Source organism: Elgaria multicarinata, chromosome 1 (genome assembly GCF_023053635.1).
Source record: "Elgaria multicarinata webbii isolate HBS135686 ecotype San Diego chromosome 1, rElgMul1.1.pri, whole genome shotgun sequence".
NCBI lineage: Eukaryota > Metazoa > Chordata > Lepidosauria > Squamata > Anguidae > Elgaria > Elgaria multicarinata.
In genome coordinates, this window is record NC_086171.1 from 88133102 (window position 1) to 88150251 (window position 17150).

The 17150-nt window shown below is 40.8% G+C and overlaps 1 protein-coding gene across 3 annotated transcripts in view; it reads left to right on the forward strand.

Annotated features, from left to right (window-relative positions):
* The window catches only part of YTHDC1 (YTH N6-methyladenosine RNA binding protein C1), a 29298-nt gene extending 15332 nt beyond the window's left edge, over nucleotides 1-13966 (forward strand). For all 3 annotated transcript variants that reach the window (XM_063131438.1, XM_063131454.1, XM_063131445.1), the window contains 8 exons: nucleotides 464-548; nucleotides 1507-1673; nucleotides 3963-4045; nucleotides 4762-4798; nucleotides 4881-4920; nucleotides 5029-5091; nucleotides 10742-10876; nucleotides 13004-13966. In XM_063131438.1, the coding sequence (XP_062987508.1) occupies nucleotides 464-548; nucleotides 1507-1673; nucleotides 3963-4045; nucleotides 4762-4798; nucleotides 4881-4920; nucleotides 5029-5091; nucleotides 10742-10876; nucleotides 13004-13216 (823 nt within the window). In that variant the 3' untranslated portion in view covers nucleotides 13217-13966. The remainder of the gene's footprint in view (nucleotides 1-463; nucleotides 549-1506; nucleotides 1674-3962; nucleotides 4046-4761; nucleotides 4799-4880; nucleotides 4921-5028; nucleotides 5092-10741; nucleotides 10877-13003) is intronic.
* Nucleotides 13967-17150: the final 3184 nt, after the last annotated feature.

A 17150-nucleotide genomic window follows, 5' to 3' on the forward strand; every position in this document is an offset into this window, starting at 1 on the left:
CACTGAGTAATGTAGTTTCCCAACACTACCATCATGGATGTAGTGCATCTGGTATGGTCATAGCAGGATACCATACATCAGGGAAAGGAGAGAGGAAGAGAAAGATCCCCCTTTCTGTTTGCCAGAAATCCAAAAAAAGAGGCCTTGGATAGGTCTATATGGATGGAAGCATGGGAGGGATGGGCAAAAGGAAGGCTTAATTAAGTTTTTCACAGCCTTGAATCTCAATCTGAGCTAGAAAAGAACTTTGGAGGTTGTAGCACTTTATATTAAGGTGACCATTCCAAACCCAACTGGATTTCTCTTCCAAGCCATGTTTGGATGATAGTCCCATTACTAGTTCACAATGCTCATTGTATCTTTATGTAAATTCTTATTATAATACCTAACAAATCATGCTTGTATGAGGTTAATTTAAATCAAATACCAAATGCACAGAATGTGTTACGTGTTATATATCTAGGCGTGAATTGCCATTCACGAAATCTGCTCACCTGACGAATCCTTGGAATGAACATAAGCCAGTAAAGATTGGACGTGATGGACAGGTTTGTCAGTTGTCTTTGACTCCTCTTCAATATGTTAAGTCCAATGGTTAAAATGTTCTGAATACATTTGTTTGGATCTTATTTTATGTTATCGATTGGATCTTTATTTTATGATACTGTCCGCATCTGAAAGGGTAGCTAAGTCTGTTAAACCAAGTTAAGAGATTTTAGACTAATGGTAATGAATAACATCTTGGTTAAAAGTTGTATGGCAAAATATTGCATCTTCTACTAAAAGTGCAGTCAATCCCTTAAAAAATATCAATGTAGGCATCTTTGTGCCAATATATTACTATGAAACTAGAGCGTCTATAATTCCAGTATTCTTAGCTCAGGTGTTTGTGAACGAGAAATTGTATTGTGAATGAGAAATAAGAACCTCTTCTCCCACAAGTAATGAAGTAGGGAAGGGAGGCAAGAGAACAGGTATGGCAAATATGCAACAGCCAACTGGAACTGTGTTGTAATTGTGGATTGATAGAATTCACCAAGCATGGGTGTTTACAGTCACTGTGTGTGTTCTTAAAATAACATTAAAAATAGCTGTAACAGCATTTGGCATGCTGCAATATGACTGTACAGTAGTTAGTAAGGTAAAGCTACCTGTAAGGATGCAGATCATCCTTGTTCCATCTCAGTCATCAAATGTCCTAAAATTGGTAAATGTGAATCTTACCTAATCTACTGTTTATGTGTGCCAGTGAGCTTTTGATCTGGGCTTCACATATTGGTTAAGGTAGGTGATACAACTATTTTCTTAAAATCATGTAAGTGTTTTTAGAAGTTCCTTCTATTTCTTGTGAGCTGAACTGTTTACATAATTTAATGTCTTAAGAGTAAAAACATATCATTAAGTATTAACCTTCTGGTATTCATCTGGTTTGCTGGGGAAAAAATGGGTCTGGAAAATGTAGCTGTGTTCTTATGATCTTGTAAAATCAGTCTTTAACTGTTCCAGGAAATCGAGCTTGAATGTGGAACCCAGCTTTGTCTTCTATTCCCTCCTGATGAAAGTATTGACTTGTATCAAGTCATTCATAAAATGCGGCACAAGAGAAGAATGCACTCGCAGCCCCGGTCAAGAGGACGGCCATCCCGCCGAGAGCCGCTCCGAGACGTGGGAAGGTTAGAAACGTTCTTTGGACTGATAATAGGCACATGTGTCAGAATAACGTGATGGAGGAATGTGATTCATCAAAAAGCTTTCCCTGCAATCAAGAAGAGAGAAAATCCTCACATCAAGCTGCATGGACCGGTTTGTGGCTTCATTGAGGATTTCACACTGTCCCCCCCTCCCTCAGTTTGTCACTTTCAAGAGGAAAAAGGGGACCTTTTGCTTATGCAGAAAATAAGTTCTTGTAAATCTAGCTTAGACTAGATCTCCGTACAGATTATACCGATCTGTTAATGTAGGTAAGCAGATTTCTTATGAGCAGGCTAGGTGGAGGAAGAGCAAGTCTGTGTGTTCCAAAATGTGTTAATATCTTGTAAAAGCCTTTTCTTTCAGGTAAATCTCTGGATAAGCCTTGTCAAATATGGGACTTTTATCAGGATCACTTATAATTTTGCAGAAGATGACCACCTCATTTTGAGGATAAAATATTTATAATATTTTGCTGTCCAAGAAGAGCGTGTTTGGGACTGTTTCAAATTGTATCACCGTGCTGTGGTTAAGCCCATTTCCAAATATTCTCTTACATCTTGCTGAGCTTCTGGAAGCCGTAGGTTCTCTCCAAAGGGGGAGGAAGTGGCCCTTGGAGACCCGGCAACAAACCAAAAAGAATGGCTGTTGCTGTGTCTGTGTACACAACCTTTCCAGTTGCTGGCAGCACCTGTGGACTTAAAAGTGGCTTTAGAGGATCGCCATGGTTATTGATCACTGCTCTATGAACTTACCAACATTCCCCCGAAAAGAGGGGTATATCTTGTTACAGAATTGGAGAAATCTTTGCAAAGGACTGATATAAGCCCTTCTATCCAACATGTTTCCCCGACCCCTGTGTAGCCACTTTGCTTTCTGATAAATCTAAAGCTTTTCTGCTAAAGACTGTGGTTTGGGCTGAAACCTTTTTGGTTAAAGTTTCCTGTTTGTGGAAACGTCCTGTGGTAGGTACAGATATCCAACGAGTCCCCATATCCTTGCTCTTAAAAGGACACTGTAACCTGTAGGTAGGAGGAATCCTGGCAGCACCCCCCTTTCTTTGGGCATAAGAGGACTGAGCACCAAGATGGCTTTTGAAGTTAAGCCTAAGAGGTTTCCAGTGCAATAAAGTATTTACGAGTGAAGGTTTTGCAATGGACTGCAAACTATACATTATAAATCATCACACCTTCTCAAGCCTGCCAGGGCCTCCATTTATGTATGTGGCTTTCAGCTTAAAGTCAGTAGTTGGACTACTATATGAACTGTTACTCTCATATATTATACCGGTCGTAAGTGCACACTCAAACTACGAGAAAGCGGTATGTTTATTCTTTACACCAGCTCTTACTTTCTAAATCTATTTTTTTTGCTGTACGTACAGTTGCTTTATTTGCTCGGAATTGTGATAATCTGTTTTTTAAAATGCTAATATAAGAGATTTTAATGATAGTTGGGGAAGAGGGAGGAATAATTGCCTCTGGTTTATATTGCTTACGTATTGTAGAAACTTGCAATTTTGTCGGTGTATTTGGAGGGGGGGCCTGCTTGATGGTGAGCAAAGGACAAACCCAGAGTAACCACTGGAAAATAGCCATTTCAACAACAACAAAAAACAATACACAGACCTTGCAGCTAGTAACTTGAATTTTAAATGTTACATTAGGTCCACTTCCAATAATATAAGTGTTAAAATACACCGTTATTGTACAGCTTTTTTTGCCCTGGAGCTAGTAATCCTTGTGTGTAAATATACGAAGGTGTAGGATTGCATGTGAGGAACTTAGAATATTTTTCGCAATCCAATTAAGACAGTTTATCTAGAGGTTCAGAACAAATTTGTAAGATTCTCTTTACAGATTGTGTGGCTTCGTTCTTGTAGGATAAAATTTCAGTTTAGCAGTCGCACGAGTTGCAAGTAGTTTTAGACGAGGTTAAGGTTACAGTTTTATGCATACTTGTAAGTACCAAGGAAGTCAGTAGGACTTCCAAATAAATAGGCATAGGATTGGACTGTAAGAGGCATGTTTGGATCAAATTCCATGTTAAGAATCCAAGGTTCTTCACAACCATAAAATGCCAGTTAAAGATATACATTGTTTACGTTGATATCAAAAGTTATTGTATGGCAAATTTTGCAAAGCTCACTCAGAGACTTAGGAAACACAGAAACAAAAACCTGCAAGAAAGTCGTCATGGGGCAATTCCTGTTGTTCCTTCGGAAGGTGTTTTTTGCTCCAAACAATTGTTTAATTATTGTCTAATTTATGTAGGCGTCGACCAGAGGATTATGATATTCATAACAGCAGAAAGAAACCAAGGATTGATTATCCCCCTGAGTTTCACCAAAGACCAGGTTAATATCTTATTTAAGTGTATTGCACAAATGTACAGATTTGTGTGTTAACAAAATCTTGATTTCAAGTGGGAATGTGAAGGTTAAGACAAGAATTTAAGGACAGATAGAAGCCTTCAGGACTCTGATCAAGGTAACAATTTTCAATTTGAGAATCTAACATAATACATGAAGGATTAAAATTATCTGCTTGGAAAGAACACCCCAATAGGGTGACTTCTAGCTTAGAACAGGGACAAACCATTACAATTTTCCCTGTTGTATTCTTTGAGTGAATACATAGGTATCATAATACACAATTGTAATGTAGATACATTAAAAAAAATCTGCATTGGAGTTTTGTTGATACAAAGGTTAAACATTGACATCAAGTTGTTTAGTTGAAATATGCAAACTGCATTACATTGAGGAATGTCATGCAATTTACAAACCATTTATTTAATTTCACATTATGCCTTAAAGTATTACAAAATTATTCTGAAAGGTGAATGGACAATTTGAACATTCTCAGACTAATTTCTACACCTTTGTTGGAGTCTGCTCTATTTGGGTATTTGTTTATTTTTAATGTTCAAAAATTACCAAAATCACCATTGGAAACATCAGAATTATCACTCCTTTATGAGTCTTTGACAAGGCAGTAGTATACTTAAGGTTATGACAATGTTGTCATGTAGTGGTGAATATGATATATAATGCTCCTTGATTTTAAACAGGGTACTTAAAGGATCCCAGATACCAAGATGTAGACAGGTAAGAGGTGTTTAATATTACTCATTTTATGCTGTTCTAACTTAGAAATTGCCTTTCAATTAACAAATCTTATTCCCAACAGACGGTTTTCAGGAGTCCGGAGAGATGTCTTTTTAAATGGGGTAAGTCTATGCCCTTTTTAAGTAGGGTATATCTATGTGTTGTAGCTATAAATGCTTTCAGTATTGTCTAGTTTTGACGTTCCTGTACATGTGTGTATTTCTTTTTAGTCCTACAATGATTATGTGAGAGAATTCCACAATATGGGGCCGCCGCCACCCTGGCAAGGAATGGTTTGTATTTTTTTTTACTTTTTATTAGTTTATTTTCTGTAAGCTTTCTGGGCTGCTCACAAAAGTTAACACTCAAAATATAACATGATTAAATGCAAAACCTTTAAAAGTTTAAAACAGAATAAAAGAAAAGTAAAAATTAGTGAAAGCCAGCAGAATTGTAAAGATCTAAAAACAAACAAACCATGACACATTTAAAAACAAAACTGAAGGGCTAAAAAGCCTGAGAAAATAAAAAGAAATCTTTGCCTAGTGCCGAAAAGACCACAAGGTTCATTGCAGATAAGTCTCTCTGTAGAGGGCGTTCCAGAACCGGGGTGCCGCCACTGAAAAGTCCACTCCTTAGTAGCCACCTCACTTCATTTGGTGGGGCACACAGAGGAGGGTTTCTGAAGATGGTCATAGGAATCTGGGTAGATATATAGATAGAAGCAATCCCTCAGGAACCCTGGTTCTAAGCCAATTAGGGTTTTAAAAGTTAATACCAGTGCTTTAAATTGGGTCCAGAAACAAACTGATCACACAGCAGTGGCATAATACCATTTTACAGTTTCTGAACAGTTTCTGGACAGACCCATGAATAATACAATGCAGTAATCCAGGCGAGTGCTTACCAGAGCGTGGATAACTGTAACTAAGCTATCTAATCAGCTAGAGGCATAGCTGGTATCTCAGCCTAAGCTGATAAAGGGTTCTCTGTGTCACTGAGGCTACCTATGACTGTAGTGACAATACTGGATCAAAGAGAACCCCCAAACTACAAACCTGATCATTTAGGGGTAGTGCAGCCTTCTCCAGAACAGGTTGGACACCACTTAGCTGGAAAGACAAATCACCAATTAACAGTATCTCTGTCTTGTCTGGATTGAATCTCAGTTTATTGGCCCCCGTCCTGTCCATTATTGTATCCATGCACTGATTGAAAACACCCACGGTCTCACCTGGAATTGATGAAAAGGAGAGATAGAGCTGGGTGTCATTCACATATTGATGATGATACTTCAGCCTACACCTCTGGATAACCTCCCCAAGCTGTTTCATATAGGAACCCCATAGCATAACTACCAAGGCACAGAGGAATAATCTTCCAGCACCACCTTTTGGAATCACTGTCCTGGTAAGGGCAGAACCAATTGTTTACAACCACACTATTATCATAGAGAATTTGCAGCAGACGACTATTAACCCTATTTTAAAAAATTTAAATGCTCCCTAGTTTTGCTTTGGCTTGGAGTCTCAACTGAATATTGTTAGGGAGAACCTCACAATCACTTTTCCTAATCTGAAGTTTATGGATGTAAAAGGATTGAGTTGAGTGAACTAGTACAGTTGATTTGGCAATGCACTCCTAATGTAGCAGGTTTAATAATATTTAGACGAGAGTCAGTCAGCCTGGTACCTACCAGATTAGAGTAATGATGGTAAGGGTATGTTTTACATAGTGTGTGTTACCTAGTTTAAGTTCAGTCAGTAAAGATTTTCTCTATTCAAAACAAAACATATTTTGCTTTTTTAAAATATGCATAGATATATATGCATGGCTGTGTCAGAAGGATGATTATGTATGTATTGGCTTCCCCCTCAGTATACTTACAGTAGCTTCCTGAGACTACTCCAGGGTGGAGGGCACATGCAAACTGTTGCTCGTGCATCGTTCCTACAACATCATTTAGGCACGTGGAACCCTCAGTAGCATGCTGCGATAAGTTTGCACGGCACTTTGAAGATAAAGTTGCTCAGATTCATCATGAATTGGACACCATGCTAAATGCAGCTCCACTAGTAGAGGCGTTCAGAGCACCGTCTGGTCCAGTTTTATTGGATGAGTTTCAGTTATTGAAGCCCGAGGGTGTGGACAAGGTGCTTGGCCAAGTCCGGTCGACCACCTGTGTGCTTGACCCTTGCCCTTGATGGCTTATTACATCAAATAAGGAGGGGATCGCCGTCTGGGTCCAGGAGGTTGTAAATGCCTCCCTGAGAGAGGGAGTGGTGCCGGCCTCTTTAAAAGGCCTCCACTCCTGAAGAAGCCTAATCTGGGCCCAGAGGATGTTAACAATTACAGGCTAATATCCCCTTCCTGGGCAAGGTGCTTGAGTGGGTGGTTGCAGGACAATTCCAGGCACTCTTGAATGAAACAGATTATCTAGATCCATTTCAATTGAGCTTCAGGCCTGGTTTTGGAAGGGAAACTGCCTTGGTCACCCTGTAGAATGACCTTTGCTAGGAGAGGGACGGGGAGTGTGACCATGTTGATTCTCTGGGCTCAGCAGCTTTTATTATTATTTATTATTATTATTATTATTTATTTATATAGCACCATCAATGTACATGGTGCTGTACAGATAACACAGTAAATAGCAAGACCCTGCCGCATAGGCTTACAATCTAATAAGTTGTAGTAAACAATAAAGAGGGAAGGAGAATGCAAACAGGCACAGGGAAGTGTAAACAGGCACCGGGTAGGGAGAAGCTAACAGTATAGAGTCAGAACAAACTCAATATTTGAAGGCTATAGGGAAAAGAAAAGTTTTTAGCTGAGTTTTAAAAGCAGTGATTGAGTTGGTAGTTCTCAAGTGTTCTGGAAGAGCGTTCCAGGCGTAAGGGGCAGCAGAAGAAAAAGGACGAAGCCGAGTAAGGGAAGTGGAGGTCCTAGGGCAGGCGAGAAGCATGGCATCAGAGGAGCGGAGAGCACGAGCGGGGCGATAGTGTGAGATGAGAGAGGAGAGATAGGCAGGACAATGGTATCCTTCTGGATAGGTTGTCTGGGCTGGGAGTTGGAGGCACTGTGTTGCAGTGGTTCCGCTCCTACTTAGATGGCTGATTCCAGAAGGTGGTGCTGGGGGATTATTGCTGTGTGTTGTGGCATCTAGGCCATGGGGTTCCACAGGGCTGTATTTTATCCCCTATATTGTTCAACATTTACATGAAACCGCTGGGGGTGTTTATCTGGAGATGTGGGTTGAGGGGTCATCAATATGCAGATGGCACCCAGCTCTACCTCTCCTTTTCATCAAACCCAGGTGAGGCAGTAGCTGTTCTGAATCAGTGCCTGAGCATGGTAATGGACTGGATAAGGGCCAACAAACAGACTCAGTCCAGACAAGACGGAGGTACTGTTAGCAGGTGGTTCACCCGTCCAGTTAGGTAATGTTTACCCTGTTCTGCCGGGGCGGGGGGGTTGCCAGTCCAGGTCCGGACCCAATTCAAAGTGCTGGTATTAACATTTAAAGCCCTAAACAGTTTGGGGCCAGGCTATCTGAAGGAACGCCTCCTCCCATATGTACCTGCCTGGACCCTAAGGTCATCCTCAGGGGCCCTTCTCTGTGAGCCCCTGCCAAAGGAAGTGAGGCAGGTGGCTACCAGGAGGAGGGCCTTCTTTGTTGTAGCACCCCGGCTGTGGAATGAGCTCTCTAGAGAGGTCTGATTGGCACCTACATTATACTCTTTTAGATGCCAGGTGAAGACTTTTTTATTCTCTCAGTATTTTAACAGTCTATCAACTTAATTTTAACTTTGCTGTTTTAAATTTGTATTTTAAATCTGTATTAATTTTGGCATCGCTGCTCGGTTTTCTCCTGTTTGTGTTTTATATTGCATTTTATACTATGCTTTTATACTGTTTGTTTTATATTTTGAATGGTCTTCATGGTTTAAATTTCTGTAAACCGCCCAGAGAGCTTTGGCTATTGGGTGGTATAAAAATGCAATAAATAAATAAGCATATACAAGTATATAGGTGATTGGAAAAAATGAGAGAATCAGCCTTTTGAGGATCTTCTGGTACAGATAATTACTTCATAGTTACTCTGTAATATGCTAATTATAAATAAATGTCTAGTCGCAGGTGTATTGAAAGGTGTGGGAGAAAACCTTTACCTTTAATACAAATATGTGGGATATGTGAAATATCTGGAAATGTTAAAGCTGGGAGTGGGGAGAACAAATTTGGATGGAAATTGAGATGGATACAATATTTGTCTGCTACTACGTTATGAACTATGTTGTGTAGAACGTAGAAGGTAAAATTGTGCTTCCTGGTTTATTTAGAACATCTAATAGTATGATAGTGCAATGCTATGCAGATCTACTTAGAAATTAATGCAGTTGAGTACAGCGGGCCTTACTCACAAGTAAGTGGGTATAGGATTTCAGCCTGGGATTTCAGGAAACTGAGGATGAGCTGTACAAAGTTCTTATCATTTCGCAGGCAAAATATACTTGACAGACTACCAGTCAGAAGTTCTGTGTTCTGCAACATTTGGAAGTTCTTTTCCAACATCCTAAGTCCTTTTGCAAGTCCAAAGGATGTTGCTTATGCATTAATGCAGCTGAACATTGTAGCTATGCTCTTATCACTCACTTTATAGCAAATTTTGAGACTTGCAGCAGAATAAGTTGGCTAAAACAATACAGTTTTATGGGTGCTTTTCCAGTATTTCAGTCCAAAGGCAAACTTCCCATGTTAAGCCTCAAAGTGTGCACCCCTGGATTTTTCCGTTTTTCCTGCCCCCTGACTTTCACATCTCTAGTAATGAATTACTTAAAACATGTCAAACCACCAATTCTGTGCAGATCCATCCTCACAATCAGCTCTCAAAGCAAATGTATGCATGTTCAGATGGGTTGTAGCAGTGGGGAGAGGATTTTCTTGATAGTACAACAATACTGACCCTATTAAGAAGAAGCATTCTGCCTGGCATACTTGACAGCCTTTTATCTTAACCTTTTAGAGCAGGGGTGAGCCATTTGGGGTGGGTCTGGTAGCCACCCTGCAGAATTCCACAGTGTGCCAGTGGTGGCAAAAGATATTGGTAGCTCAAACTGCTACCCAGCAGTAAGTAGGTTAAATTTAGCTTGAGAACAAGCAAATTAGTACTCTGTAGCAATAAACCACAATTTTTATTTGCCTTGGCTGTGAATTTAAACAGTGCAGCAACAGGGTAGGATGGTTTTGGGGCACACCAGGGAGTGGCAGGGACCATCTGTTGCCCATAGAATCATAGAATAGTAGAGCTGGAAGGGGCCTATAAGGCCATCGAGTCCAACCCCCTGCTCAATGCAGGAATCCATCCTAAAGCATACCTGACAGGTGGTTGTCCACCCACCCTTTGTAGAGCATAGCCCTCAATTGCACAGTGATTATTCACACTACCAGTATAATTCTCCACAAGGTATTATTTATTACACAGAAAATGCTGATTATTGGTGTTTCCAATCACTCTGCCTCATTCACAGAATTCTACACTGGTCTGGATGTCATTGTCTTCCCTTTGCAATCTTCCTGTGATTTTCCACTGCTGCTTTCATCTTACCCCAGAAAAAATCATTAAGCGGGGTGGGGAGAGAGAGAGAACAGCTGCATAATGTTTTTTTATTGGTAGCACTCCGAACTTTCTGTCTGGAAGCACCCCAAGTAACAAAATATTGTAAATCTCTGTTCATGATTCCACTTGTGAAAATGTAGGTATTATGTGCAAGTTTGGGCACATTTTATTTGCAAGTCTAAAGAGCTTTCTGACATACCATCCCAGGGAAGCACTGTCTTTTGAAGCTCTCCCTTAATTATATTAGCATTCAGATGTTGAATGACTCTTCTCTGGTGATGCTGGATGGGAAATTATCAGCATAACAAAACAATGTTTCTTTTTAGCCTCCTTACCCAGGTATGGAACAGCCTCCACATCACCCTTATTACCAGCACCACGCTCCTCCTCCACAAGCTCACCCTCCTTACTCAGGGCACCATCCCATCCCACATGATGCACGATATAGGGATAAGCGAGTGGTAAGTGTGCCCTGTACTGTACTAAAAAAGGAAAACACCCAAACCTGATGCTTGTTCTGGTTAGGCTCACAAACAGCCTATTTCAAAACAACCATCTGTGCCTACATAAAGACTAGAATGTGGAAATGATGAAGCAGTGTAAGACTGAAAAGCAAAACCTCCATGTAGACTTCCAACAGCTTGTGCCCATCCACAACCCCCCTTTCCATGTTCATGTGTGCTTCTACGGTTGTTCAGGTTTAGGGGTGTTTTGATTCTGTTCTTGCTGCTGAAGAGAATGGGCTTCATCCCTGACACTGAAGAGACGGCTTAATTCCGTATGTTCACTGGCGATCTCTGTGGTTAATCAAGAGGGATCAGTCTTAAGTTCATGATCTCTATTCTGTCTACCCAGCATTAATGGATGTAGGGCCTTTTTTTAACAAACATTGATCCTTTTATTTTTATACAGTTTAAGTTTCATCCTGTGCAATACATCCAAGTCATTTGCAACACAAAAACAATTGCCACCACTAACAAATATAGTATAATAAACATCAGCTAGTGAAATTTTGAGTTTAGACCAAAATTAAAATAAAATTAGAGTAAGTAAACATATATAAACCAACTGCATGTGAACCAACAGGATTGCTACCTCCCTAAAATATTTTTAAAAATATAAATAAGGTATCTTCCTGAAGCCAGTAGAAGCCGGAGAGGTTACTAGGGGTGTCTCTTGATGCAGAGAATTCAAAAGCATGGGGCCACGGCTGAAAATATCCTGCTCAGTTACCCGATTGATTTCATTTGTACAAAAGAAGAAATGCAGAGCAGAATTTGGGCAGAGGGGATGGAGAGGGAATATACTGGGTATGTCATGTACACACAAGATGGGGCTTTAAAGGAAGCATTAGCACTTTGAACTGGATCCAGCATGGAGCAAGCTTCATTTGAGAGATGATTTCTTCTAGTTCAGGGGTCCCCAACCCCTGGGACACGGATCGGTACTGGTCTGTGGCCTGTTAGGAACTGGGCCACGCAGGTGAGCTGCTTTCACCCACCCACCCCAGCGTACCTGGGCGCGGGGTGCCATCTCGCCTGCCCAGCCAAAGCGAAGCCAAGACGCTGGGGTGGGGCAGCTCCTTTTCACTTCCTCCCGCACAGTGTGAGACAGAGGGCTCATCTACACCAAGCAGTTTATTCCACTATGAAAGTGGTATATAAAAGGCAGGAGCCACACTACTGCTTTATGGCAGTATTGAAGTGCACTGCAGGATCTACACTACTGCTTTATAGTGGTACTGAAGTGCACTGACAACTGTTGGGGCCCATGACACATCTATACCAAGCAGGCCATGGACCGCTCCCGGTCCGTGGCCTGTTAGGAACCGGGCTGTGCAGGTGAGCTGCTTTCACCCACCCACACCCACCCCAGCGTACCTGGGCATGGGGCGCCATCTCGCCTGCCCAGCTGAAGCGAAGCCAGGATGCCGGGGGTGGGGTGGGGTGGGTTGGTTTCGGAACGTCCGGCCGGAAGCCGCTCTGGGAGAGCGACTTCCGGGCGTGCCGTTACGAAGCCGCCCGCCCCAGTATCCTGGCTTTGCTTTGGCTGGGCGCCCACCCAGCCGAAGCGAAGCCAGGACGCTGGAGTGGGGGGGGGGGGGGCAGGAGGGGGCTTCCCAAAACTATCCCCTCAACCCACCCACCCCGGTCCATGGAAAAATAGTCTTCCACGAACCAGTCCCTGGTGCCAAAAAGGTTAGGGACAGCTGTTCTAGTTGATACATGTGGGTCTCCGTTAATTGCTAAAGCTAAATTACATTTGAAGAATGTGAGAATTATTCATGACGGGTGAGTTAAATTGTAAATTGAGGAACTAGAGGTGTGTTGAATCTGTTTGAAGATGCTGCAAACATACTCGAGATTAATGTGACTACTCAGAAGTCCATGTCTGTATTGGGCATTCTACTTTTCAGTTGGCATCTGTTTCAGCTCTTCTTAAGATGATGATAATGAGGGGGCCCTCAGCCCAGATACCCTTGTGGAATCTTCAGGCCTTTAAAGTGTCTAGCCCTAACTTGAGCATAGAAAGTTTTGTGACTCTTCAATTAGGTGATACCTAAACCTGTGTATTCTGTCCCCCCATAGCATGACTATGACATGAGGGTAGATGACTTTCTGCGTCGGACACAAGCAGTTGTCAGCGGCCGAAGAAGCAGGCCCCGAGAGAGGGAACGAGATCGTGAGCGGGATCGACCCCGAGACACCAGAAGAGACAGAGATCGGGATCGGGGCAGGGAGAGGGAGCGAATATGTGATCGGGACAGAGACAGAGGAGAAAGAGGAAGATACAGAAGATAATGTAATGTGAAATTGCAGTCACTTAAAGAAGCAAAGGCTTGTATATTTGTGTGTTTACAGGTAGTAAACTTTTATTTTCCTCTGTCAACCTACCCTATTGTGCAGAAGGATTTCTAACTGACCCTCTTTGTTTCAAGCATGCAGTAAGCTGTGAACTGGAAAATCCCATCTGCCAAAAAATACATGCGAAGCTTGACCCTTGAGTTGATTACTTTCATTTGAGCAGTTTTTGCAAAAACAGTTTAAAGAATGTAGATAGATTGTCCCTATGTGTTCATCTTAACAGTAATTTAATCTTTGAGTACCAATTGGTAACTGCCATGATATTTTTGCTCTGATGGTTTCTGACTTGTAGTTTTTACATGATTCTGTGGGGGGGTGGGAAATGCTGCTATCAAGTATGCAAATACTGAGTGTGATAGAGTGGCTGTAGGGCAGAGTTGGAGCAGCCACCTCTTGGTTTTTCTGGGGTTTTTTTTAACCTTCTGTAAGAGTCAAGCTTGTTCAATAATGAAAGCAATATTAAGATGATGATATTGATACCTAATTTTTAACCTTTTAAAAAGAGTGTTCCTATGTTCTGGTGGCATTTGGTCAATGCTGTTGTTTAATCGCCTCTCCTGCTTCTTTGTTTCTCCTGTAATGTCCACATTGTTTAGAATGTCCACCACGTCTGTGTGTGTGTGTGAGCACAAATATTGCTGTATTCTACATTGCTACCTTTTTTTATAATAAACTGGTAACAGTCAACTTTCATGGAATTTCATGCTTTATAGCTTCTGTGTTTTGAAAGAAAAGCAACAAAGTGTTGATTTGAAAAGTCACTTCAGGCTCAGTAGCTTCCGTAACATAATTGCTAGAGTTATCTAAATAAGTCAATGGTGATACTACACAGCCCTTACAAATTACCCATATAAACTGAATTTGAACACCAGAAGCCTAGTCAATACACTGGGGTTTTGTGATGGATATCCAGATGTACTTTGGCAGATAAATCAATAATGAAAGGGTTCCTTATACATAAAAAGCTTCAGAGTTAGGATAAGAAACACTTCTGCAGGAACAGGAGACTTTTGGGATGGGCGAGCGAGTGAGATGGTAAGAGTCTATAAAAATGTGATTAATGGTGTGATCCTATACACATTTACCCAAAGGTAAGCCCTATCTTCAATGAAGCTTACTCTCAGGTAAGTATTATAGGATTGCAGCCTAAAATTAGCCTGGTGCAAGGGTTGAGAGATCAGACACTATGAATCTAGAAAAACGAATAGTAATCCAAGATGGCTATGTCTATGTCTATATAAGAGTCCTGGACAGAGGTGGCAACACAGAGAGATTAAGCCGGGCAGAAAGACACCTGCGCTATTCATTCAAAGCAAAAGCAAAGATGTTCTGATAGTAACAAACATGATGGAGTGATGGAAGCAGTAATTTTGCCTGTCAGCTGACAGTAGTGAAAGTGGTTCCCTCTAAAGAGCTGTAAATGTGCTTACTGCGCTCCTTCACAAGTTATTCCAGAGCCAAATGACACATTAACAACAACAAGGATATTCAGCATCATAGTATTCCAAATTCTGTGGTAAGAAAATCTGAATTGTGTATAAAATACATAGATCGTGTATATAGAATTATCATTTCCATCGTATAAACTGCGGGGAAAGGGGAGAGAGTTATACAAAGGTTTCAAGAAAAGCAGACCAAATACCCGTATATTTATCCTCTTGCAAGTTGCGTCTATATAACACTCATTCAAAAGTTGATAATATTAGTTCCTCGATCCGTTGCATTATAGGAGGTGTAAATTTGTCCTTCCAATGTGATAATATAAGTCTTTTGGCTGTCATAAGGGCTCTGAAGATCTATCTGTGCTGACCATGCGTTAACTTCCAGGAAACTGGTAGGTAATTTAGAAGGACATGCACGTTCTTCCATATTATAGATTGTTTCAATACAAAGTTCATCCTTATAACCTCCTCCCAAAAGGGGCCAACTACTGGGTATTGCCAAAGCATATGACTTAAAAAAACATTAGATGCATTACATCTCCAACAATTATGCAAGTTAGACAAACCCTTATTGAAAAGGCGTTGTGGAGTCCAATAAACCCGAAACAAAACTTTTTGCTGAATAAGATTTAGCCTAAGATCCATAGAAGCTTCAGAAACAGATGCTAAAGCAACCGTCCATTGGTTAGACAAGATAGGACACTCCAATTCCCTATTCCAATCTAGTTTTAAACTATGGGTATCATATTTACTTGCTGCTATTAGATATTTGTATATGTGAGTTGTGGATCTATGTGTCAGTTCAGCTACTGAAAGTGTTTCTAACAATGCTGGAGGCTCTGAAGCTGTAAACGCAGCTGGGCCACACCTAGATTCCAGCAAGTGCTGCAATTGCAAGTATAGCCATTGAGCCGTAGCAGGCAGATTGTATTTAACACACAAATCTGAAAAGGACAAAAACTCGTTATCTGGGCCTATTAATTAATCCAAAGTAAAAAAATCATCTTATCTGTCCATGTCCTCCACAGAAATGTTTTCTTTCCAATTTAGCATGAGAGAATGGATCAAACTGTAATTGACTTGAAATTATACGCCATGTCTCTCTAGCAGCCAAAATTGTAGCAGGAGGGGTACTTAATCTAATATAGCAAGAACCGAGTGCTGTCCATTTGGAAAGAGGTTCTAACCATAAGGCTTCCAGGACTGACCATGGTGGCATTTCTGAGGGAACAGAAGATAACCAGAACTTAGTACAAGACACTAAGTAGGCCTGATGGTACAAAGCTAGGTCCGGAAAACCAAACCCACCTTTTTTAACTGGAAGCTGCATCTGTTTCAGAGATATATGAGGTGGAGACGAACCCCCCCAAAAAATTTACGAAACAAAGCATTAAATTGTTGAAAATATTTGCCAGGTATAAGTAAAGGACTCCCACGCATAACATAAAGAATTCGAGGTATAAGATTCATCTTGTGTTAATTTTACCCCACAAGCTCAACTTTAACGGTGCCCATCTATCTATATCTTGTGTAATCCCACTAGTCAGTTTATTTAAATTTATTTTGATCAATTAAGATACATCCCTTGGAATAAGTATTCCCAGATAGGTAATATGATCAGGGCACCACCGAAACTGGCCATTAGCCAATGTGCTATGAAATGTACTGTCTCCAGTCAGCATCATCTCTGACTTTGACCAATTAATTGAGTAGCCGGAAAGATCACCAAAGGTGTTAACAAATTTCATCAAAGCAGGGATAGATGCCTAGAGTTTAGAAATAAACAACAAAAGATCAGCATAAAGGCAATTTTAAATTCTTAGTCAGCATATACAAACCTGTGGATACTACTATTCTGTCTAATTGCACAAGCCAGGGGTTCTAAACATCAATGGGGAAAGTGGACATCCTTGTCTAGTACCTCGCTCAAGCATGAAAAATGCCAACAACCAACCATTGGTCATAACTCTTGTTCTTGGGGTTGAATATAGAATTCTAACCCACTTCAAAAATTCTAGTGGAAAGCCAAAATGACTCAATGTAACAAGCATAAACTTCCAATGTATTTTGTCAAAGGCCTTCTCAGCATCGAAGGAGACAATAGCTGCCTGATCCCTTTCTCTATTTAAAGCTATCAGATCTACAACTAATCTCAAGTTATCAGCCCCCTGTCTGTTTTTAATAAGTCCTACTTAGGGATCTGGACAAACCAATGTAGCAATAACCTGTTGCACCCTATCAGCTAAAATTGCCGTTAATATTTTAATATCAACATTTATTAATGTAATTGGTCGATATTTACCATATTTCTTCAATTCTAAGACACCATCGATTGTAAGACGCACACTAATTGCATTACCACCAACAGAAAAAAGCTTTGTTTCTAAGAAATAATAAACACACCTGCGATTCTAAGGCGCACCCCATTT